We start from the raw sequence: 23,829 nt of genomic DNA, 5'->3' as shown, positions 1-23,829 counted from the left end.
GGTATACCAGGGTCAGACTTCAGCTCGGTCTGGTGCTGATGCAGATTGGAGGTTTTGTGACTCAACATGTTCCCAGCGAATCTGGTAGGAGGTTTTCGTCAGGTGACTTTTCTGTCACAATGAAGGGCGGGATTATCCAGCAGACAGACTGAATATAAGCAGCCTTCCTTGTTCTCATCATCCAAAGTGAAATCCGCCAATCAGAAAATTCTGCAGATAGGAGGTTTTGCACTTTGGCCATCGATATCGTCTCGACTTTGTGAAGGACTGGAACATGTATCAGTGAGAGCGTTTATATGTGCATTAGTATCCTGGTTTTGAGCCTTATCCTGTTTTTGATTATATATGGGATATGGCGTTTATATGGAACACGAAAAACATGGTAATTCATATGCCTGTACACATGACTATAACGGTATCCAGGTTCCTGATCGTCTGCTTGCAGGTGGTGTCTTGATTTCTCCCCATGTCAGCCACTATGAAGTGGTTCAGAAACCTGGATAAGGTGTTTACATGCCACAGTGTCATGGTTTCTATCGGAGTACTCCAGGTAGAATATCCAGGTTTCTCAAAACCTCAAAATGAGAACCTAATCTTGGTCAAATACTTTTTTTTTTTGTTGAATTATTATCATCATAATAGCTAAAATCTGGTGTTATATTAAAGCTGCATAATTACATTATTTTGGCCACTTGGAGGCATTGACATATGATCACTTTATAAAGTTGATACGACCAACCTGTGTTATCAAACAGGTGCAAATTTACACATCCAGCAGACACAGAGCAACATTCCCATTCATTTTGAGTCTTGTTTCTGTCATGCACTGTAAAAAATATGGATGTAGCCACTGTGACGTCCAATCCAAAATGGGCAAAGAGGTGGAGAAACAAGCCACTCAAAGCGGCCACGTCCTTAATTATGCGTAACTTTATGGCTTAATAAAATTTAAACAGGTGAGTTATGAAAAAAATCCTCCGTACAGTTGTCATGAAAGAGGAAATAAGCTATAGAGACCAAATCCGTTTTTTATACCAGGCTGTAAACATGTTTATTTCTGCTGCAAAGTTGGGTATTTTAACATGGGGGTCTATGGGGATTGACTCGCTTTTGGAGCCTCAAGTGGCCATTTGAGGAACCTCTGCATTGGCTTTATTTTTCAGCCCCAGTGGTTTCTGTTCATCTGATGTACTGAAGTCCAATACTAACACACCTTTTAGCTCTGGTTTGGTCTCCACCTACTCTGCTGCTGCTGCTATAAATGACAACATGTGAGCTGTGAGATTGAATGAAAACAGCAAAGTTGTAAAACCAAAAAAATAAACTGAAAGACACTAAAATGATCTGTGCAACTGAGAAGGACTACAACCAACAGAGTTTCATGTTGCATGCGGTCATTTCACTTCTTGTTAATATAAAAACATTGATTAGAGCAGCTTTAAATACTTAAAATAAAGTTTCATGTATGTGAAGAAATATGTGAGATGAGACATTAAGAAACAAAACAATGATCTTTATTCTTTATTACTAGATCCACAGGACACATTTCTGCATAAATTTATGTTGCAGTAAAAACGACTCAATCAACTGAGCAAATACTAAAGTCAGAAAAAGTGCATAATCAGAATCAGATCATTCATTCAATTAATTCATTCTTAATGAGATGACATAACCATACATTATATCATATAATCATAACACAAAATTAACATCATGATATTCCTTTTTGCACAGGTAATATCATCTAATAATGTACATTCAACATCATTTAAAACTGAAAAGAGCTTTTCACCTGATTAAAAAAAATCAATAAAAACATGAATAGTGTAATTTAAGGCACAGATGCACTCTAGCACCACAACTGTGTAACATCTTTGATCACATAAAGACATGTAAGCACCACAATCCTCCCCCAAAGCTTTAGAAAGTGACTCATCTGCGTTGTTTTTTTTTTTTTTTTGTTGGAATATGAAGCTCAAATGTTTGTTTTAAAAAATTATAACTGGTAAACTAAATGACCACCAACTGCAGCCGCTCACCTTTTTACATACAAGCCATTAGAGATGATTCATTATCAGTGGAAAAGTAAAATGAATATTTGTATGCAAGAGGAAAGAAAATGCATGAAGAGGAGGTGCAAATAGCCCAGACTAGCACCTTCAGTCCAGTCAGAAACATGACATCATGACCTTTTTAGGCCGGTTGCAGGGAAAGTTGCTTGAATGGAAATGTAACGTGCCTGTAACTACTATATATTCAGTCTGATTGCATTTCGACACATGAGATTGTGGGGCTCTCCCATGTCCAGCCAGTTTGAGAGAAAAGGTGGGAGTCAAATATTTGTTTATATTCTTGTTTATAATTTTATGGTTTTTATGATTTTAGTAAATTGTGAACGTGGTTGTACAAAACTAGAATTTTGAAAAGTAAGGTGAACATCTCCCTCCATCTACAGTAGTATTTATGTCTTTGTCTGTATGTTATTCCCTGTTATATACAAACTTAGTTAAATTATCTGATTACTGAGTCCTTTATTTTTATTTATTTTGTTTTCCCTTCACTTTTCTAAGCACACATGAAGAAAAAAACAGTTTTTTTAAATTACAATTTTGTGTTATTTTACCATATTTCTAAATTTCACTATAACTTCAGTTACAAAAAAAATACAAAAAAATAGGTAAAAAATTAAAATCAGTATGAATAATTCTGTTTAAAAAAGAGATTTTCAGTAATATACTACCTGTTTTCATCTGTAAACTCATCTAAATATTTTACTTTTAACCTCGTTTGTGCTTGTCTCCATGTTCTGGACAGACCTGACCATTCACAAAAATGTCTGAAATACTATATATTCATTTGGGTGAAAATTATATCTGAAGTTCTTCCTGTAAAGGATGAATTTCAATATCTGAGTAAACAGCATTAGATGTGAACATGTGAATTCAAATTTAAGGTGTATTATGCTCACAAAATATCAGAATTCTCAATCCAAGGTTTTCAGGGAAAATAGAGAGACGTTTTTTAAAAACCTGCCCAACTACTGACTGGTTCCTTGTGTTTTTCCAGAGCGGTGTTGATGTCTCAGTGTGGCACCCTGGCACTGGCGTCCATCTCCTTCTCACAGATAAAGGGCAAGAACATGCTGCAGGGGGCGTCGTACCAACTCTTTGTCGCCACTCGCTCCAGCACACGGGTTTTCACAATGTAGCCACAATCCTCGTTGATGTGGTTGTTGGGCTCGCCGTCCTCCCAGAAACTACAGAAAGGAAAAAGAATGAGAGAGACATGAAGTGTATTAAGTATGTGATGTAAAGACTGAAGTGCATAACTTGCCATTTATGACATGATCATTTACAATATTACATTATCTCAATAAAATCTACGGATGATGTAGTATTAAAACATACTTTATTGACTAAATAACTAATTCACTACAAAATCTGCTTTGTTTTAAAATGTTTTCAACAAAGCAAGAGAAGAGAAAAGCAAAGACTAATAACAGCGATCAGGTTTTCAGTCTACAGAGAGTGGTTCTGTTTAAGGCAGACACCACTGAGCATGTGCAGGAACACAGTTCAGTTTGCAGAGCTTAGCTAGCTTGTTGTGCTACATATCATAACCTCTTGACTTTGTCCTGAAGTTCTTTGAGAAATTTACAATGTAGTATGAAGGCAAGCGGTCATTATACGTAGCAAAACAAGCTAGCGAAGCTATCTACACTGAACAACTCTCCAAAGACTGAAAATGTGATCGCTGTTATTAGTCTTTGGAGCCGTTTCAAACTACTGTGACTGTAATCTGTGTGACCAAGGATCATTTCACTCAGTGCAGCAGTGTGGCTCACTGATGTGTTTTTGGACAACAACACAGACAGAGGTCTACAGCAAAGAGGAATAATATGTATCAGGCTTTGGTGCACACACAATACTTGCTAATAGATCAATTCATTGTTGGTTTGGCTCCAAACATGAGATTTGTTGACAATAAGAAACATAGAAAATCGCCAGCTAAATCCTTCAAAAGTGTGGCAGATCAAAAATGGATCAAATCAGACTTCTTGGTACAGTTATGGCTCTTTTTATAAGGCACCGGCAAACAAGCTGTTTTGTCATTTAAGTATGAGAACTTGTTAAATGACATGTTGTTCTTACATTTATTTAAAAAAGAATCTGTACTTTGAATAGTCACCCACTGAACACATCCTATTCTAAACTTTTAACATTGAGCACTACGGACAATGAAGAGATCTTCATTTCAATTAAGCAATACTCAGTAGATAAAAACCCCCACAAATTTCAACACCTGTCCAGAAGGGCAGTCTGGTGATTCAGTGGATAAATAGACAAAAGTTAAATATTACAGTAAACAACCAGGAACATCTGAGCAGAGCCAAGACTGAGGACAAAATAAGTCAGCAGGAAAAGAGGAAGGGAAGGAATGTGAGGGCAAAAGAGGAATGAGAAGAAGTTAGTCAGTGATAAATACTTTGAAAATGAGGAAGAGAAATCAGATGGTTATTAGAAATTCTGTTGAGTTGACACAAGACAGGAAAAAAACATTGAAGAAAAAAGGAATGCATCATTTTGCGGTCGAGGCAGATGTGAACAAAATTGCAGCAACTCTCATACACAGAAGCCAAAATATTATTATAAACAACTAAAGCAGAATCGATCTCTTCACAGTTCTGTCTTCACAATGTGTCTGGTTCTGACACATTTGTTTTTCATCAGAGGTGAGAGGTCAGCTGCAACAGTTGCATAACACTGCTCTGAGCTGCTGTTTGCAGCGAGGGCAGGCAGACGTGAGCCTGGTCTCCCTCCAGCTGTTATCTCACATCTGGAACTCGAACCTTTAACTCCTTAAAGGCTACCTTCACAGACGATTTTGGGTTGTCTGAGATGAAGGATGACAATCGTGAGAGAAACTGTGGTGGAAACGACTTGTCCACCAACAACCGTTTTGGAGCTTTGGTGACCAGAGATAAACTGGTGCAAAATTCTGACTTTTAAAACCAATTCTCACAACATGACTGCTGCAACCACCCACCACTACAAACCAACCAGAATCAGAATACAACATGAAATGACAGAATACACTAGCCGGCATGACATTTCATAAGTGCAGTTTTTCTATAAAGTTTAGGGAGAAAAACATGCTCGTTCTCCTCAATACGTTCAGAGGTTTCAAAACATCAGAGCTGCAGATGGATGGCGTGAGCTGATTACGTTTCTCTGCTTTCATACACTTGTATAGGGGCCCAACAACAAACTTTTGCCTGTAGGAGGCTGATTCTGCCGTGACTCTGGCGGAATTAACCACATCTGCTGGATCAAGATTCATAAAAATTCCTGGATTTTCTGTTCCAGGAAGGGGGCTCCCTGAAACTGTTGCAGAAACCAGGATTATTGAAAGTCTGATACCATGGAAACTAATTCCCTCAAGTTAACCTGAGCCCAGGCAGTTTTTAGAGCCAGATTAGAGCCAAGTTATCACTGTTCATCCAGAGGGGAACATAAATATGTGAACCAAATTTCATCCCGATCCATCCAATATCGATCTATCTATCTATCTATCTATCTATCTATCTATCTATCTATCTATCTATCTATCTAGTAGATGTACAAAATTTTCACTGTATAAGTCATATCTTTGTGTGCTAGAGGAAAAGTCATGGTATCACCCCACCTGTTGTCCCCTCGGCATCTCGGCACACGGCATCCTTTAACGTCTGTATGAGACGCACCGGCCCTTCAACTTACTCCAATGTAAACCCATCTGTGTCATTATTGGACACCTTTTTCAACATGCAGTATCACAGCAGTTTGTAAAATTTTATCTGTATAACGTATTCCAATTGGAGGTGTCTTTCGTACCTGCACCAACTGTTACAAATCGCTTTTAAAAAATAATTATGTTTTATGGTGTGACAACGCTCTGGTTAAAGTCTGGTTAGGTTTAGGCACCAAAACCACGTGGTTAGGGTTAGGGTTAGGGTTAAGGTTAGGGTTAGGGTTAGGGTTAGCTAAGTCCAGCTAAGTCTACCTTTTTCCGAATAAGGACATTTGTCACCTTCAATAGACGTCATCAGTCTCATGGTGTCTATTTCAGATGTTGTGGGAGTTCTACAGAAGTCTACCAGACCAACCTGCACGTTAAAAAAAGGATGCTAAGGGGTACCCAGTGCCTTGATATACAAAAAAAATGACACAGAGGGGCATGACAAAGGGACGGTATTTGACGAGTTGGCAGTGAGAACAGGCTGTATCGCCACCATTAGGATTCATCCTCTGGGGATCATGAATATGAGACAAATATTCAAGACAATCCATGTAATAATTGTTGAGATATTTCAGTCTGAACCAAAGCGATAGACAGACCAATATTGCCACATTGCTATGTGTGCCTAAAAATAAGGTCCACATTGGTTTCAAATCCGCATTAGTTTTAAAGACTTAAACTTTTTCAGAGAATCCAGGATCTTTTTTTTGGTATCAGTAACTTAAGCTCCTATTTCAGTCAATGCCAACCAAAAAGTACCTGCTACCAATGGATGATAACGAGTTTGCACTGAACATTTTTCATTTTCCTCATCCAATTCCATTTCCCTCCTTCTTGCTACATCTTCCCTCTGGCTGTCCGACTCTCCTCATTCAAGCCTCATTCACTGTAAAACCCGGCCAGTAACTGTCACTGTGCGTTTTGCAGGTCGGACAGAACCTGTGCCAAAGCCTGTAGGTGTGCAAGAGGTCAATGTTCAACAGACCCAATAAAGTCAAAAAATCAGTCAAACTGTGTGTGTTTGTTCAAGTATGTGTGTTTCACAGACAGTCTGGAGCCAAAAGAGTCTCAGTTCAGGCAGAAGTGAGATCTGTTTTTTGCATCAGAACTCTTGACTAAATTTATCCACCAACAGAGACATTTTCTCTGAGTCTTTTGTAACATTTTATGTTTTATGTCTTTTTGAATCCATTTACACCTGATCAAGTTCCTTTTATTAAATAATAAATAAGAAATTGTACACTTTTGTATTTTTTGTAGGTTTTAGTGATGTCCAGATATGGTTTTCATAGCACTAATCTCTTTATTAATATCTACACATTTTGGTTTCCCGTGTCTCCCTCTTCAGTAGCTCTCTGTATATAAAATATGTTGCCTACTTTTCCCTTCCTTTTTCATATTTATTGGACCCCAGTGCTGCCTGAGGAAGAGCACTGAGCTTGAAATAAGTTGCCTGTGTGCACTTTTTTGAAAATACATTACATATATGTGCATTAGAAGCGTTAAAAAAGTCACTCTGTGCTCTTTACTCTTTGACAGCTCTAACTTTGGGTCATGTCCAACTTGGAGCACCAAGAGTGGCGACGCAAAATGGAGTTACAACTAAAATGTGAGGTGCATATTTCTCGGCATCTGCTACAGCCAAATTGTATCATATATGATCGAGTTTCCCCTGACAGGAGCGTCAGATGGGTTAAATTACAAGTGAAAAAGGAAAGCTTGAAAACAAAATAATTTGGTAACCTGGTAGGCCAGAGGGCAGATCAATTCCATTCAGGCTTGATTACTTTTCCTTGGTCTCCCGTCTGTTCAGATCGCAATATTATATTATATACTATAATATATTATTATACTGAAAATGACATTTTTCAAACTGCACAGCTTGAAAATGACTCAAATATTTGACAAAGTGAAATTCAGACCACATAAATTCAGAAAGATGCTTTTCAATGTCAAATATTTCAGTGCAATTAAATTAATTGGTATTTAAATTTCAACATTAAATATTCAATAAGTGATATAATGCCAATTATTGTTGCAATGATTTGCTTCCATACTCCCAGTATGTGCAGTACAGAATCAACTTTAAATTCTTCTGATTTATTGAAGCACTGTACTGGTTTGGCTCCCCAGTATATTTCTAACTACATTCCAGTCAAAGCTCTTAAGTCATGAGGTGGTGGTTTTCTAACCTTTTCTACCAGATCCAGATGTGGTAAAGATGCTTTTAGCTACTTCCTGTTATCTGGAACAAACTGCCTGCCTGTGCTACAAAATCAAATTGCCTTGCTGTCCAAATCCTGCAAAAAGTATCTCAGTCTTGAGAACACTTTATGTATGTGGTCTCAAATTCTTTGTCCATTTTAAAAAATGGCCTGTTTTCAAAATGAAAAGAGACAGACTGCAGAACAGTATGCAGTTTGGTTTTGAATGTGTTAGGAGGAAGATAAATCGTAAAAGAAGAGAACTAACCCTCCAACCAGCGGGGTGCCATCGACCCACTTCCACTGATCCTCTGTGTGCTCGTCAGTGATCCCAAACCAGAAGGAGTTCCAGTGGCCTCTGGGAAGTAGATCCCACAGAAATGTCTGAGGAAATATTTAAGTAGAAAAAAAGAACACATTTATCATTGTTTTTACAGTCATGTGCCATTGTGGTTAGAGAATATAACCCTGTTTGCCAGATGTTGATTTGGATGATTCAGATTCAATTTTAAAATTATTAATTTCTACAACATCTCTCTCAAATGACTACTGAGGTACAGTTAAAGTTAGGGAAAGATGGGGACTGTAGTGTACCTGCTCCTCAGCCGTGTGGATGATGGCCAGGTGAGCTCCTTCCCTCTCGCAGTAAGACTTGCTCTCCTCCCAATCCTCAGATGATTTGGAGATTAAGTAACAGCTGTTGTTAAAGAGATGCCAGTCCGTCGGGCAGACAATAGGCGCCGTCGTCTCCACCTCAGGAGCTGAACACACACAGAAAGAGAGAGACCAACTGGTGAAATAAATTTACAAAAGGAAAAATCCACCAATGATCCAATGTCTTAATGTCACAGCTCTAACTCAAATGCACACTTTACTCTCATAGAGTAGCACTGCAGTAGGTGCTAAAAGTTGACATATATGTGACCAAAGCACACACCCATGCACAAATAAGCCGTTTTATATGTTGTCTACCGTTAGTGGCAGCCAGTTTGGCCTGCAGCTCTTCCACCTCTTTCTGCAGGTGGATGTTCTCCTGCTGCAGTTTGCTGATGGAGGCGGTCAGAGCCGACACATCTGCCTCCTGCGTCTGCTTCTGGAACGTTGGGGTCCCTTCACCTCCACCCTGAGGTTTGTTCTTATCTGTGCACATGAGGAACAGTACACTTGTAAGTCACTAGATACAGTACACTTCATCATTTATTATTATTTACATATTTCTTGGCTAGGCACAGTAACTTCCTGGAATCCTCTTTGGTTGCCTGGCAACTGCTTAGAACCCAGAAACCCACATGTAAATTTGTACACTTAAGTTTTTGTAAGGATTAAACAAATTAAGTATAAGTTAATCAGTGAGCCTTAGAGCTGCTGGTATGTGGTATGTTTTATAACTGCTGGACAGAGCCACGCTAGCAGTTTCCCCCTGTTTCCAGTCTTTGTGCTAAGCTAAGCTAAATGGTTGCTGGCTGTAGCTTCATATTAACCATACAGACATGAGAAAGATATCAAGCTACTCCTCTAACTCTCTGCAAGTAAGTAAATAAGTGCATTTCCCAAAATGTTGAACTATTTCTTTAACTGAAATATTATTTTCGACCCCCTAAAAAGTCCTGGTGGATGAACATGAACATGAAAACAAGCAAAGTAGTAAAAATCAGGCTTACGGTAAAACAGTATTTTGAGCTAAATGCTAACGTCACAATGACAACGCTAACAACGCTGGTGTTTAGCAGATAATGTTCATCATTTTATTTTAGCATGCTAGCATGCTAACATTTCGTAATAACCATTTAAGTTTCGAATTTGAATATTTACATTTAAGCTCTTCTATTTTCCATTTCAGAATTTTAAATTTTACTTCCCATTTTCACATCTCTGTTTCGCAATATCAACTCGTCATTTCAATATCCAATTTTCTTTTCTCTTTTCTATTTATTATATAATTATGGCCAGATTATCCTGAGTGCTAAATGTAATTTGAAAATCCAGATTATCAACAGTGAACAAACTACTGTGTTGACAGTGTTCATGGTAAAATGTTAACAGTAGAATACAGGCTAGCTACATACTTAATGAGTTTTAAAAGTTGTTTTAGTTACTCCTAAAGAAAGTAAATGACACAATTTTGCATAGTGTGATTACTTTAACATACAACTAAATATGTAGAAACTGTCATTACTGAGAGGTATAAAACAGAACAAAAAGACTGAACAAGAAGTACACCACTAATTCTGTTTCCCCCAGGAATAAGAAATTTGATGTTACTATTTAGAAAAATATTTTTACCAAAGACTTTAAAAAACATTTTTTTTAAAGTCAAGTTTTTCTCAACAATTCGCACAAACGAACAATATTGTGAAACTTGCATTTTTAACATCAGCTCGCAATGTTCTTATCTTTAATCGCAACCTTTTACAGCACATTACTGCCACCAACTGTCTACATGTATCACTGCCGTCTGTAGTCAGCGGTAAAGTGAATCACATCGTGTCCATGGTTTGTGATACAAAAATTGTCAGAAAAAACTCTGCAGGTTTCCTTTAATGTAGTTGTAAGTTTAAATGTCACCGAGAAAAGAATGAAAGAACTGAATATGTGACAGTTGTGTACTCACAGTGTACAGTGACAGCTATGATGGAGATCAGCAGGACGGCACACAGCGTAGCCAGGCAGATGGTGGTGAAGCGGTAGGGCCCCGGGGTGCTCGGCCTGGGGGTCAGTCTGACTGGAGAGACTGGGTGGGCTGGAGCAGGTGAGAGGGGAGGAATCTTTATTAAGATTATAAACAGTTAACAGAGTTTTCTTCTCTATGTCAATTTTTGGTTAGTGCAGACAAATGAAATGTATGACAATTTGAGGAACTTCATCACAATGATGCAAAAATTGTCTAAAAATGCAACAGCGCAATAAAGCAGTACTGCTAATTCAGCTGAAAAGGGAGATTAATATCCACTGATGTCATGCACTGTTGCATTAAAGGAACTGAAACTGCTGATGATATATTTTTGAAGGTCAGCGCCCTTTAATCTCTGCTCTGTTCAGACTTGTGACAGTCAAACATGTCAGAGCAGTTTGGGACATGGGAACTCTCAAATCCAAATCTCAAATCAAATAAAGCGTACTGCACTGCAGTGAGTAAAACCGCTTTGATTTGTTTGGATGTGAAGCAGCGAATACCAGGTGGGAAGATTTATTCCCACACAGATTCAGGGATGTCTTCTTCTTCTTCTTCTTCTTCTTATTATTTACATTTTGTCTTTGATGTATTTATTACCTCTGCTCATTTTCAGAGATACGTGAATGCATTTTGTTTGGATCCATGTTTTTAAATTCCTGCCAACTGTCTGATTTTAATATAATCATACAATAAATCTGAAATTACAAGATTCATCATCCTAAGGAGGAGAGTTTGTGTGGAGTCACGATAACTGTGGTGCTGGAGAGACAAAAGACAAAAGTCCTAATAAACATCCATACTATAAAGATCCATAACAACAGAAAGCCTTTCATTGTTTTCTGTTCTGGGTGTTCTTGCAGAATTTAGACATTAGTAGCATTACAAGAAGTCACTTGTGTTACTATTGTCAGCTATATTGAATACTACAAAATTTCTGTATTCTTCTTACTGTAAACTGAGAACAGGACTAAAGAGTCAACCATGCTGGCAGCTCTGAGAGGCTTTACTTACTATAAAGGCACAGCTAGCTTCGAGCTAAACGTCACACAACGACATTTACATTTGATTTCACATTTACAGACACAAGGAAAGTCAAGAGTTTATCATCACTTCTCTGCCTATCAACGTTTTAAGAGGCTTAAATCTTATAGGGTACATGTCACTGGTTTATGCAATTCATGTTTTTAATGTACTATAATGTTTTACCACAGCTTTAAATCATTCAGTTTGAAAGTTCCTCTCTGTGTTTGTGTTGAAAATAAGCACAATCTATCAAGGTATAATGCCAAACTTCTGCAGGTTCCAGCTTCTCAAATGTGAGGAGCTGCTGCTTTTTTCTCTTTCATTTCATGGTTAAAAGAATATCTTTGAGTTTTGGATTTCCCAGACAAAACTATATCAGAAACAGTAATGGGCTTTTTTTCAGACATTTTGTAGACGAAACCTCATATTTTAAGCCTATTTTGTTTTATTCTTGCTTTATTGTTCTTGCTTTATCAACCCAAATGTGTTTCTAAGCTGTAGCTAGGTTGCTGCAAATATACTGTAGTTTGTTGCCAAGCTGTACTAAAACCTGGGACATAAATGGTGATGTGTTACATGTTGTTTTCAAGTACATCATTGTGATTAACTCAGAGGAACAGATGCCAGCTGTGGAGAGTAATACAAAGAAGACAGGACAACTCACAGTGAATCCTCAACACCACTCTTCTGAGGATCTTGATGTCACTTCATAAAGGGAAGTTAGGTTTCTCACTCACAGTGTTTCTTTCTCACTTAGTGAGCTGTGAGCCTGGAAGCCTGAATGCTAACCTTCTGCCAATTATGACACAGGACATTTGAAGTCATTACAAATTGTGTATCCTGCAAACTGTTTATTTGTGCTTTTATATTTTTTTAACAGTAGTTTGAAAAGCAGTTGCTGTTCAGACTTACGACTAAGTTTTTCCTGACAGCTCAGGATGTTATAATTAACAGATTTACATTGACCCCCTTTGGAAGGGCATGAACCCTTTTTTAAACACCCATACTTGAATATACTTGGCATATCTGAAAGCCTCACTTCCATGAAGCTGTCACTTGTCTTGTCCTATTATGTGCCAGCTGTTAAAGGTCATGTGTTTTTAAATGTAAAACTGAGCTGACCTCATTAAGATTGAAAACATATTGTTATTTTCAGTATATGTCTGCAATTTATAGTTGTTTTTATTAATATGAATAAGACGAAAACTTTTCAGTTGTTTACTGTAACATTTACAGTGAGAAACTGTTCATGTAGATTACAATAGCAACACTTAAAAAATATAGAATAATACTGCAGGTCTAGCTACAGTATCAAACTGTGAACCTCACATTCTACAGCAGGATACTGTCATAATTTTTACAGCACTTAATTGTTACAGTAAATTACGGTAGTGGCACTGCAAAAAACAGTAACGCCAGTAATGTCAGTATTGACATTTTGACACTAAATGATTCATCAGAAAGGATAAATAATTATTGGTTGCATCCTTAATGTTCATTCTGTAATATTCTACAGGGTGATATTAACACAACCAGAGTGAGCTCTAAATTCAAACAGTGTGTAAACAGGAGTGATGTGAGCACACAGATTTCTAAAACGGAGCTTTTAGAGCTTTTGACTGTGTTTGTCTTTGTGAAGCGAATCCATATGTTTCAAATTGTGTCTTTACTGCGTAACACAGCGAGCATGAACTACAGAAGGCTATTAAAAGTTCATATGACAAACAAACAATCAAACAAAAACAAAAAAAAAAAGACTCAAATACAACACTGAGACTGAGATACAACAAGCGAGTGGTTTTAAATCCTCCTCGAAGACGCTGCAGCGTCATTTAAAAAGTGCTTACCTCCGAGTCCCACATCTGGGCTGCGGTGGTTGATGTTGTCATACGCGCCAGGCTCGTCGTCTATCAGTTTGGAGTACATCCCCTCACAGGCCACGGAACCGCCGCCGGTGGTCGACATGTCAGAGATGGAAGAAGAGAGACGGGTCGAAGTTAAAAGTTTGGAAAGTTTCAGCGAAGAACGAAGGTGGCCTCCAAACTTCAAGCCAATGCGCTCTGTCCCAGTTTCAACTGCTTTTAAGCTGTCTCCAGCCCCCCATCCCCGCCCGCCCCATCGACACCCCCGCACTGGAGTCAAGTTTGGTAGAGTGCATTAATGAGTCACGGTCATGGGATTCAAAATAAATGCCTACATATGGAGAATTTATTGATTTATTTAGTTGCTATCTTTAATGTGTAATTATTAGAGTCCACGTCTTGTCATCAGTCTCTTCGTGATTTTTTGTCTCCTGCACAACATACAGTACCTCACAAATGGATGGATGCATGATCTTCCCCAAAAGCTTTAGGCTGTGTACAGTTTACCCTTACATACTGCATGAATGGCATCTTTTTTTTTAACGTCTTGTTTTATTGAACATTGCAGCACAGGGGAATCATAAGAACAACTCTGATACTGACACTCATACATATAGCAGATGTAGAATTGTAACATAAGGCAGGGACAGTGTAAAAATGGATAAATAATTAAAATATTTTTTAAAAACGGCCAAACTCTGCAACAGAAACGCTTTTATGTAAAAAAAACAAAACAAAACAAAACAAAAAAACCCAAAAAACCAAAATAAAAACAATATTTTTGATTATGTTGACTTTATATATTCACATCCACCCTGTTTTCACCCATCCAACACAAAATATATAATATCAATTTCTAACAATTTTGTCTTTGACATACAGGTAAAAAACAAAACAAAACAAAACAAAATAAAGCAAAATAAAAAAAAAACATGGAGTAAAAAACAAAACAAAGAAAACAAACATTATTTAAGACACAATACACGAAGAGTGAAAATGTGTTGAATAAAAATGGTTATAAAGGAGATAAATATGCCAATTAGACATGTCAATAAATGTTGTTTCCCACATTTATTAACATGAGCCAATAACAAATACACATAATTACATACAAACAAAATACATTGATTTCCAGAAAGAAAACAACTTTTCATATAAAACTACATGAAAATAACACCATTTTTTCAACACTTTCAAAGTGCATATTTACCTATGATATAAAATGATAATAATAAACTATATTTAACACCTTTCATAATAAACAAGCCTCTAGTTTGACACGCTCAATTTAGTGCTATTATTTTGAAAGGAAGGCCATATGTTTCCGGTCTTGTGACGGTTATTGTGACAGAATTTACGGTAAGACCCATGCAGAAACCGCATCCAGTCATCTTTCCGGGAATATGTGACTGTGGAGAAGGAGTAAAGGATGAACCCTTTTAATAAAAAGGGTGATTCACTCACGAATTTTAACTTTATTTTTCAATCTGTACGAACCTTCGGTTTAGTGAACACAGTGGAAACCGCTTATATGGATCAAAATGCCCAGGACAGGATCATTCCTATACAAATAGCCTACTGTTTAAAACATTTGCTTATAGTAATCAATAGTCTGCTTACAGTGTTCATTTTGGGTCTTTTCACACTTGAAAACACATGGAAAAACATTTTAAACTATGGTAATTCTATTTTTTCAATTTTTTTTTTTTTTTTTTTACCTTACTCCCATGATACAGGTATGATATGTACTTACCCGTATCGGCACCATTATCAGGCACTGCTGCGCAGCTCTGCAGGGTTATGTGGAGGTGCTGGGTGTGGGTTGCTCGCTTGACCACTACTCCCCTCTCTCTCTTTCTCTTCTCTCTTTTTTTTAAAAGATGAGTCAGGAAGCTGTCAGCAAAGCCTGACATTACTCTTAATGTCATCAAATGACGTAAAATGTCCCCTCTTCCTAGTAATGTTTTTGTCTTTCCTCATGTCAGGGTTATACAGCGTTACAGGTTGCATTTCTCCAAAAGTTTGTTCTGGTTCAGCTTTCTCTCTGTGGCCCCCACCCCTGCAGCTTCAAGGCACAGCCCGTCTGCTTCCAGCTGGACCCGAGGCTGGTGCGGCTTGCACATTGACGGGAAGAAGAAAGCTTCCCCATTGAAAAACGCAGTCTCCTTGAAGCTTATGACAAACTGCCAAAAACGAGTCAACCAGATGCAGCAGTTAAACAGCAAGCCTTTGAAACAGCTGTACTGTATTTTGAAATAGTCAATACAATTCAGTAAATGGCAAAGCTGTCCGTTTCATTACTTTATATTCATGTAGTAAATATAATAATGTCAATTAGATGGTAGAAATAAAGTAAATGGTTATAATAATCATCTGCTTATATTGATCAATTTGACCCAACAAATGTGATCACTATAAGTGGTTTTCACTGTATTTGAATATTGGATTTATTCATTAACAGAACAAATAAAGATGCTGGCCATTGGTCATTCACTACCACTGCTAACAACACAGTCTGTCCATGACTTGTGGCTACAGCACATGTTTGTTTACTTTGTCTCCTCAATTAAACACAGACACTGACACGCCCCCCCGCTGTCAATCCAACATAGACACCGAAACACGCCTCCAGCTGTTGTCAATCAACAGCCTGGTCGCCAGAATAAAACGTTGGCACGCACTGTACGTTTCTACAAACCACAGAAACGTTGAATATCTAGGTTTCAACATGTGAAATACGTAGCATGTTAACATTTCTACAAAACGTATCATATGAAAATGTCAACAAAACGCATTATGTCAACATTTCCACAAAATGTATTATATCAACATTTCCAAAATACGTATCATCTCAACATTTCTAAAGTGACATAGTTCACATGTGATCCATATGAGTTGATCTTTCCTATATAGGAGGAGGAGGGGCAGGTGGATGGTAAGTACGTTTTTTTGGCAGCAAGTTGGAAATCAGCAGAGAACACGCTTCGAGACCACCTTGAAACCGAAACCAATGTCCACTTCCTGTTTCAACCGACAAAAATGGACATTTGCAGCCATTTTTCTGACGAGAAAACCGGCTTTTTTTAGTGAGACATTGGCCGTTTTTATTTTATATTTTATTTTTATTTTAACCCAAACCATGATCTTTCCCTAACCTTAACCAAATGGTCTTTGTGCTTAAACCTAACCAGACCTTAACCACAGCGTTGTCGCACCATAAAACATCATTATTCAACGGGTAGAAATGTTAATATGCTACGTTTGTAGAAATGTTGATATGATACGTAATTCACGTGTTGATACGTATATATTCAACATTTCTGTGGTTTGCAGAAACGTTCAATGCCAATGTTTTCTTCTGGCGACTGGGTTGCAATCAAACACAGACACCGACACTTCAGAAGTATGTCTTTGTAACCAACATGTAAAGTTTGTTATATTGTGACCATTTAGGGACAGGAGATCAAGTGTAAAAGGTTTTAGTGTCTGATGTTGTTCCCTACAGTCTGAGTGAGACTGAATGAGGCATGCCTCATCTTGTTATTACACACAAACAGCTGCACCAGTTCTCACGAGGGTGTGTTCGTCCCTGTTATTATTTTCATTGTTCACCAACCGCTACAATTCTGAGCCTGGGAAAATATTTCATTAAATTCACTGATGCCACAACATTAGTCAGGACAACGACGATCAGCACTGCCTCTAGAGAGACGTCAACTGTCAAAAATAGTGAAGCCTCTAATTGTGGAAGTGATAGTACCATGTGTAACCGATTAATGTAAACATAGTTATGAATTTCACCAAATCATTCCTGTTTATTGTTTTTGTTCAGTTGAGTCTGCTTCTCCTACCTGTGTGCCATGGGGGGTTTGTGTGTATATGTGGGTATGCTCAGTGTAGTTACGTAGGTGTGTGCACGTACGCACACAGGTCAAAGTTCTATCCAACTGTCAGAGAGATAAGCTGAAACTCCCTGATAAACTTAATTTTTTTTATACATCAGATGTGATGCTAACGTTATCTTATGATTATATCTTGTTCTATGTCATATTAGTTCTATTCTGTGTAAATCCTGTCAATATTTGAGATCGCTAATCACAGTTTTTTGATTTAAGTTGACTTGGAGGAATTGGGTGACCGTTAGAGTGCTGAGTTTGTTGTCAAGATAGCTTAAAGCTATAATATGTAATTATTCCACATTAAAATATCTAAAAACAACTAGACCTATGTTATATATTTTGTTGAGTTGTGTACTTACATTATCCCAAATGTTTCCAACAATTTTCAAACCCAGAGAAATCTGTAATTTTAATAAAAATAATGGACTGTTTCATTTGGTCGCCTGTCAATGGCGTCATACCCCTCTACCAAAGAGTATAGTGCACAAGATGCATGCGTCAGTGCTGTGTTTGTCCACTACAATGGCGTCTACCAAAGAGTAACTTACACACATACAAGATAATACATCAGCGTTGTGGTTGTTCCACAGAAACTGTTATAAATTGACTTTTATTCAGTTTTAAGCCACATTTAGAAACTGTTAGTGTCAGCTATACTGGCGTTAACCTGCTAGCTAGAGGGCTGATGGCTAACGGCTGTTAGAGCGCTAGCTAGCAGGCTAATGGCTAACATCAGTATAGATAATGCTAGCGGCAGATTAGCGTCAGAAATGTTACATAACTTGCTAATACACAATATATGTACCTTGTGTTTAGAGGGTATGGAGCTATTAAAACTCACCTGGAAGAAAACATGAATGCTTTCAGTCCTATTTAGAACATCGGGTAGTCATACACTTGTGGCCCCGTGTGGCTGAAATGAGTATTACAACAAAATCCTGACAAAAAAAATATTTTTTCACCTGCTACTTTCACAGATGATGAAGAAAAAAAACCAAAACTTTGCCAAAACTTGGCTGAAATGAGTATTACAACAGAGAACAGAAAAAAAAAACAAACATTTTTTCACATGCTACTTTCACACATGAAAAAAAAAAACTTAGAGAAATGATCCTGGCAAAACTTTTTTTTTTTTTAAATGGAACTTAGAAAGATTATCCTGGCAAAACCTTTTTTTTTCACTTGTCCTTAACTCATGAACTCATGAAGAGAGAAAAGAATTAAGATCAGACTTAGAAATTGGATCTCCAGAAAAAAAAATTTCTCGCCTGCCTTTCAGGGCTTCCGTACAATATTGTACTGTCATGTTACTATTCATAATCATGGTTATTAGGTTTTGTTTTTGATTTTATTGATTTATGCTGCTATGTCTACATATGTCTATGAAATTGAACTTCATCGTATTTAATAGTTGTTATTAATTTTGTAACTGACATGGCAAAAGTAGGAATAAAGTTCTATCCAACTGTCAGAGAGGAGAGCCAAGCAGACATGCACACACAACCAGCTGATATTTTGTTACTTTGTACATATTTCACCAGAGAGATTGCTCCTGAGACCCAGAGCTGCCTCCTGCCTCTTAATTCAAAACGCCAAGAACACAACGCAGATCAGCATAGAAGTAACACTGCTGGCTAGACATGCACTGACCCATTCAGACCCCCGTCACTCTTCAAATGACCCCGTTTCCTCCTGCAGAGCCGTTGTCGAATGTGACCATCAGTGCCAAGGTATCTGAGATGATAGAGTAGAACAGCACTGTGGTTCTCACCTGCTCTGCCAAGGGCTAATTCTTCAGATTCTACTGGACCAACAATACCACACCCATCATGACAGATGACAAATGACTCACTATCAAAGAGGTGAAATTTTATATTTTTCGTGTACAAAAGGATTTGACTGAACCAAACTGTTAAAGTAAAAAAAAAAATTATGACTATTTTTGTCTGATCTCATGCAGTCATTCTATTAATTTGTTTTCTGTTCATTTTCTGAAGGATTTTCTACGTCCAATATGCTGACTATTAGTGGTATTCAGACGTGTTTGGTCCCATTTACTGCACAGCCTCCAACCAGCTGGAGGTGAAGAAGAGCGCCCCCCTCAACCTCACTGTCATCTGTGAGTACTGCACTTGTAGTAGTGGTTATAAATAATAAAAAATGACCAATATGACCAGTAGATAACTTAATGGAACATGAGTTATGTAATTGTTAAAATACACTTTAACATATACTTAAAATACATATAAAAAGTAAAAGTTGATAAACAGTTGATTATAAGGTTCCAGTAACAAGTTAACACAGGGTTTCTTGGACTCAGGGGAGGCTGAAGAGAAAAGCTGAAGAGGAGGAGGGAAAGGAAACATTTAATCAAACACTGCCACCACTGTCAGTGTGGTTGACCAAAAAGTTAATATCCCACACTGCTGTCCTGCTGCTTTCATCAGCGCATCCCTAAACATTTGCAATGACACTTTTTGAACAGTAGATGTCACCCTAAAATAGTTTATTCAATTTTGAAACACCAGCAACAGTTTAATCCAGATGAACTTCTGATGTGCACTTGAGTGTAACTGTGTAACTGTTACATTCACTTGAATCCAAAATCTCAATATTATTCATTGGCCTTTTTTCAGTTCCTCCTCTTCAGCCTGCACTGAGTCTTCCAACACAGCCTTCACTTTTACATAGTAAATTGGGAATATCATTTTTTGTAATAAGATATATATATATATATATATATATATATATGTAATATTCCTTCATCCAAAACAAACAAGTTACATTTAAGATTTCAAAATTTATTTTATTGTCATTTTCTTGTGTACTTGCATACACAAAAAACAAAATGCTGTTCCTCCTAGCCCACAGCAGTGCAACAACAACAGAAGGGATAAAGATATATATCGAAAAATCCCTTAAAAAATAATAAAAACATGTAAATCAAAACAAAAACATAAAAAACAAATATGACAACCCCCTTCTTAAAATTATATGATCTTGGGTCATTTAAGGGTTAAATGAAGGTGCTGCAGCAGCATGTATGATTAACGTAAGCATGAAGCATCAGCACACTTCATAAGTCAGTCAAACTGTATTCATTAGTTTTGCTTTTTGCTGCTCAAGCTAAAGCAAAATCTAAGCCAGGTACCACAATAAACAGCACATGTACATATATATGTTCAGTTACAATACTGGAATTACGACTTTGAAAGTTAGGACATCTTTGTCCAAATATTATGTGGAGCAACACTAACTAAAAAACTGTGAGGCAGAGGTGTCACTCTTAGAAATTTACTGTAAACTTTATTAAACACATGGCACTTCTTGTGCTATTTTAATCAGTTCCTCCACCTCTACCTTTATTGACTCTCTCAGTGGAGCCTTCACTCACATTTGGTAGGTTGAAAACTTTATTTTGATATTTAGATAATTAACTAGACATTCTGAAGCTACACATAAATAAGTCCAACATACCTCTATACTGAGTAAAAGACACAAAAATAAGTAAATGAAATAACCAGACATGGAAGTGCTTAGGCAGCTCTGTCACAAATCAATATCATCATTATGAACAATTGATAAACATACAAAATGCTACAATTGAAACTCTTCAATTATGTACAGTACATGAATATATTAAACTTCACTGTAAGTGGTCAAAAGAATTACATATGCAATTTAGGGTTGGATGATAAATACTATGAGTCATACAGTCATACATTTTTTACTATTAATGAAAACCAGATATTCCAGTCTGGTTATTTCATCTATAAACAGTTCCTAAATTGATTTTCCCGAAAATGTAATATAGAACAATATTTATTGATATCACAATATAAAATGTTATATACCAGAATGAAAATTTTGCACAACTGCTCAGATAAATTACTTAAATTAGCTTGCTTTAAAATGTTCCAAAATTATTTAAATCAAATGTTCCAGTCAGTTTCACGTGGTGGTGAACAGAGATCAACGTCCTCAGATGCTGCCACATCCCCACATACCACCACATCCTCATATATCACCATGTCCTCATATATCACCAAGTCCTTACATACCACCATGTCCCCATATATCACCACGTCCTTACATACCACCACGTCCCCATATATCACCAAGTTCCCATATACCACAGTGTCCCCACATGTCAGTACATCCTCACGTGCCACCACACAATACAGGGACAGGGATATACAGGGTCAGACCTCAAGGTTGGATAAGCAGGACTTCTTGGACATTCAAACTGGCTTGTTCAACAAGCTACAGTTGGAACTGGTGGAGATGCAGTTGTGCTTTGAGAAGAGTCTCTGTCAGATGGAGAGCTGTACTCATTCATTGCTGTGGTCCATGAACAGGAGGGTGGAGCAAATGACAGAGGCCATGGACCACAACTCATCCCCCTCGTGCCAGACTAAAACATTCTTATTCCTCAGCTATTCACTATATAGGGGTGTTGCAACCAAGAACCTTTCTAGCCAGCCTTCAGGCAGTCGTCCCATGCGGCCCCATACCAAGGGTCAGCGCACACATGGAGGTCGGAGAGGCAGTCACTCCTGAAAAAGAGGAGCTCTGTTGAATTCTGTTGGTACTTTTGCTAATTGTTTTGAATAAAAACGCCCATTATGTGTTGATTATTATTCAGTGTAATTTGGAATGAACACGTGTTTCAGTAGTTATTTTCTTGAAACTTTGCAATAAACTCCTTTGTGGACCAGTAATTGCTGAAAAGTAGTCTGTGAATTACACTTAAAAATTACAGCCTGCCTGCTTTTCTCTAGCTGAATTATGCATAATATGTGGGAGGGAGACTGACAGACAGTATGCAGAACAAATGCATTAATTATCGAAGGTTTTACACAAGGCTTTTTTTATGGCTTAATCTGTTGTACAATAAATAAGAAAAAGTAAAAGATTTTAACAAATAAAATTTTGAACATCTAATATTTGTGTATTTCCAAACTATAATGCACATACCCAATGGATTCAATTAACCTGTAAATGATTAAGAGTTCATATACTCTAAATATTAACATGTATCTCCACATACCATATTTTCTCAAATAAAAGGCAGTAGTCATTAAAAGCCAGCTGTACGATAATGGCTGGGGGCCTGGTCGACATGAACAAATAAAGGCAGGCCCCAAAAACAGGCCATGACCCTAACCCTAACCCTAACCCTAACCCTAACAATGGTGGATAAACTCCTGGTGCCTGTTACATGATGTGTATGCCAGTTAAACATAATGAACATTTCCACTACTTTAATTTAATAAATTCAACAATATAATCATGCTTTTTTCAACATTTTGTTGTTCTGGATTATTCATCTAAAGTATTATTCTCCTATTTCAGTCACTGTGGATGCATGTGTGTTAATGTCTCAGCCAACAGTAGTTTGTAGTAATGTGCACATGCCACAAGATAGCAGTAGCTAAATTTGAAGTATCATATGGCGGTGGTTCTCAAAGTGGGGTCTGGGGACCCCCAGGGATCCTTAAGGTAGAGCTGGTATCATGGTATTTTTGCCCAAATACCTCGATATTTGATATTGTAGGGATGACTATTGATGCTTTCACAAAATATTCACACAATGATATTTTGATATAATTAGTAATGTGGATATAATGACTAAGTGGGTAAAGGCAAACAATCTGGTAAGTTCAGAAACTTACATCACTTTACTGTAATGCAGCCTTTAAAACCAGGAAAAGACAACACTTATGCCATATCACGATGTTACAATATCCAAAATCTAAGATGATTTCTAATCTCATATAACAATATCAACATAATATTGATATATGTTACCCAGCCCTACCTTTAGGGGGTTCCAGAGGGTCCCAAGCAAAAAGGGGAATTATTTATTCTCACTACAGTTCCATCCATAAGTAATATAATGACAGAGTGTATGACTATTTTGGTCATGGGTTTCATACACTTTCTGTAATAAAATATTTAAAAGCAGAAATCTTATCAGATGGGGACCTTGGGACAAAATCTTATCAAATGTGGATCTGTGGTCTGATTTGTGTCAGTATAAGGGTCCTTGACATCAAAATGTTTGAGAACCACTGCCATATAGGACCCGTGCAGGTGACTGAATTTTTCACAACACAGTAGAAAGTGAACTTGAGCAGCATAGTACTCATGCAGAAATTTGATAACAATTCAAAGAGAGAGTTTTGCAGTATGCGGAGGAAAATTCAGGAGAGAAAGCTGAAAGGCACTTTGACATCGATCTGAAAAGAATCAAGTACTGGAAAAACTGGATACAGGAAGTGATGAGTTTGTATTGACAACGTAATGCAGTAAAAAAAGAATTAACAGAGCAAACAGATGCAGATCAGAAAACAAGGAGGCTTTGTACTAAAATATGAGCAAATATG

General features: G+C 37.3%; 1 protein-coding gene and 1 long non-coding RNA gene across 2 annotated transcripts; one reads left to right on the top strand and one right to left on the bottom strand.

The window, feature by feature from the left end:
* Positions 1–1,492: 1,492 nt before the first annotated feature.
* On the bottom strand, positions 1,493–13,779 carry LOC121913659 (C-type lectin domain family 4 member E-like). Its single transcript, XM_042436382.1, has 6 exons — positions 13,527–13,779; positions 10,594–10,722; positions 8,955–9,122; positions 8,577–8,743; positions 8,251–8,366; positions 1,493–3,256 (listed from the first exon to the last, which is right to left on the bottom strand). The coding sequence occupies exons 1-6, from the start codon at positions 13,642–13,644 to the stop codon at positions 3,082–3,084; spliced, it is 873 nt and encodes a 290-aa protein (XP_042292316.1). The 5' UTR covers positions 13,645–13,779; the 3' UTR covers positions 1,493–3,081.
* Positions 13,780–19,004: 5,225 nt separating this feature from the next.
* LOC121912764 lies at positions 19,005–22,147 on the top strand. The gene is made up of 3 exons (XR_006100143.1): positions 19,005–19,302; positions 19,438–19,559; positions 21,799–22,147. It is a non-coding gene; the product is annotated as an uncharacterized LOC121912764 (long non-coding RNA).
* Positions 22,148–23,829: the final 1,682 nt, after the last annotated feature.

The sequence above is a fragment of the Thunnus maccoyii genome, chromosome 15 (genome assembly GCF_910596095.1).
Source record: "Thunnus maccoyii chromosome 15, fThuMac1.1, whole genome shotgun sequence".
Classification (NCBI taxonomy): domain Eukaryota; kingdom Metazoa; phylum Chordata; class Actinopteri; order Scombriformes; family Scombridae; genus Thunnus; species Thunnus maccoyii.
The sequence above is the reverse complement of the archived record's forward strand: the minus strand, read 5'-3'. Positions and strand labels throughout refer to the sequence as shown.

Bases quoted from the DNA above. Each gene is read 5' to 3' on its own strand.
- LOC121913659 (XM_042436382.1), bottom strand. From the start codon at position 13,644: ATGTCGACCACCGGCGGCGGTTCCGTGGCCTGTGAGGGGATGTACTCC. The intron at 9,123-10,593 runs GTGAGTACACAA...TCATGTGCACAG, and splicing joins CATAGCTGTCACTGTACACT to ATAAGAACAAACCTCAGGGT. The intron at 3,257-8,250 runs GTTAGTTCTCTT...TCCTTTCTGTAG, and splicing joins GGCACCCCGCTGGTTGGAGG to TTTCTGGGAGGACGGCGAGC.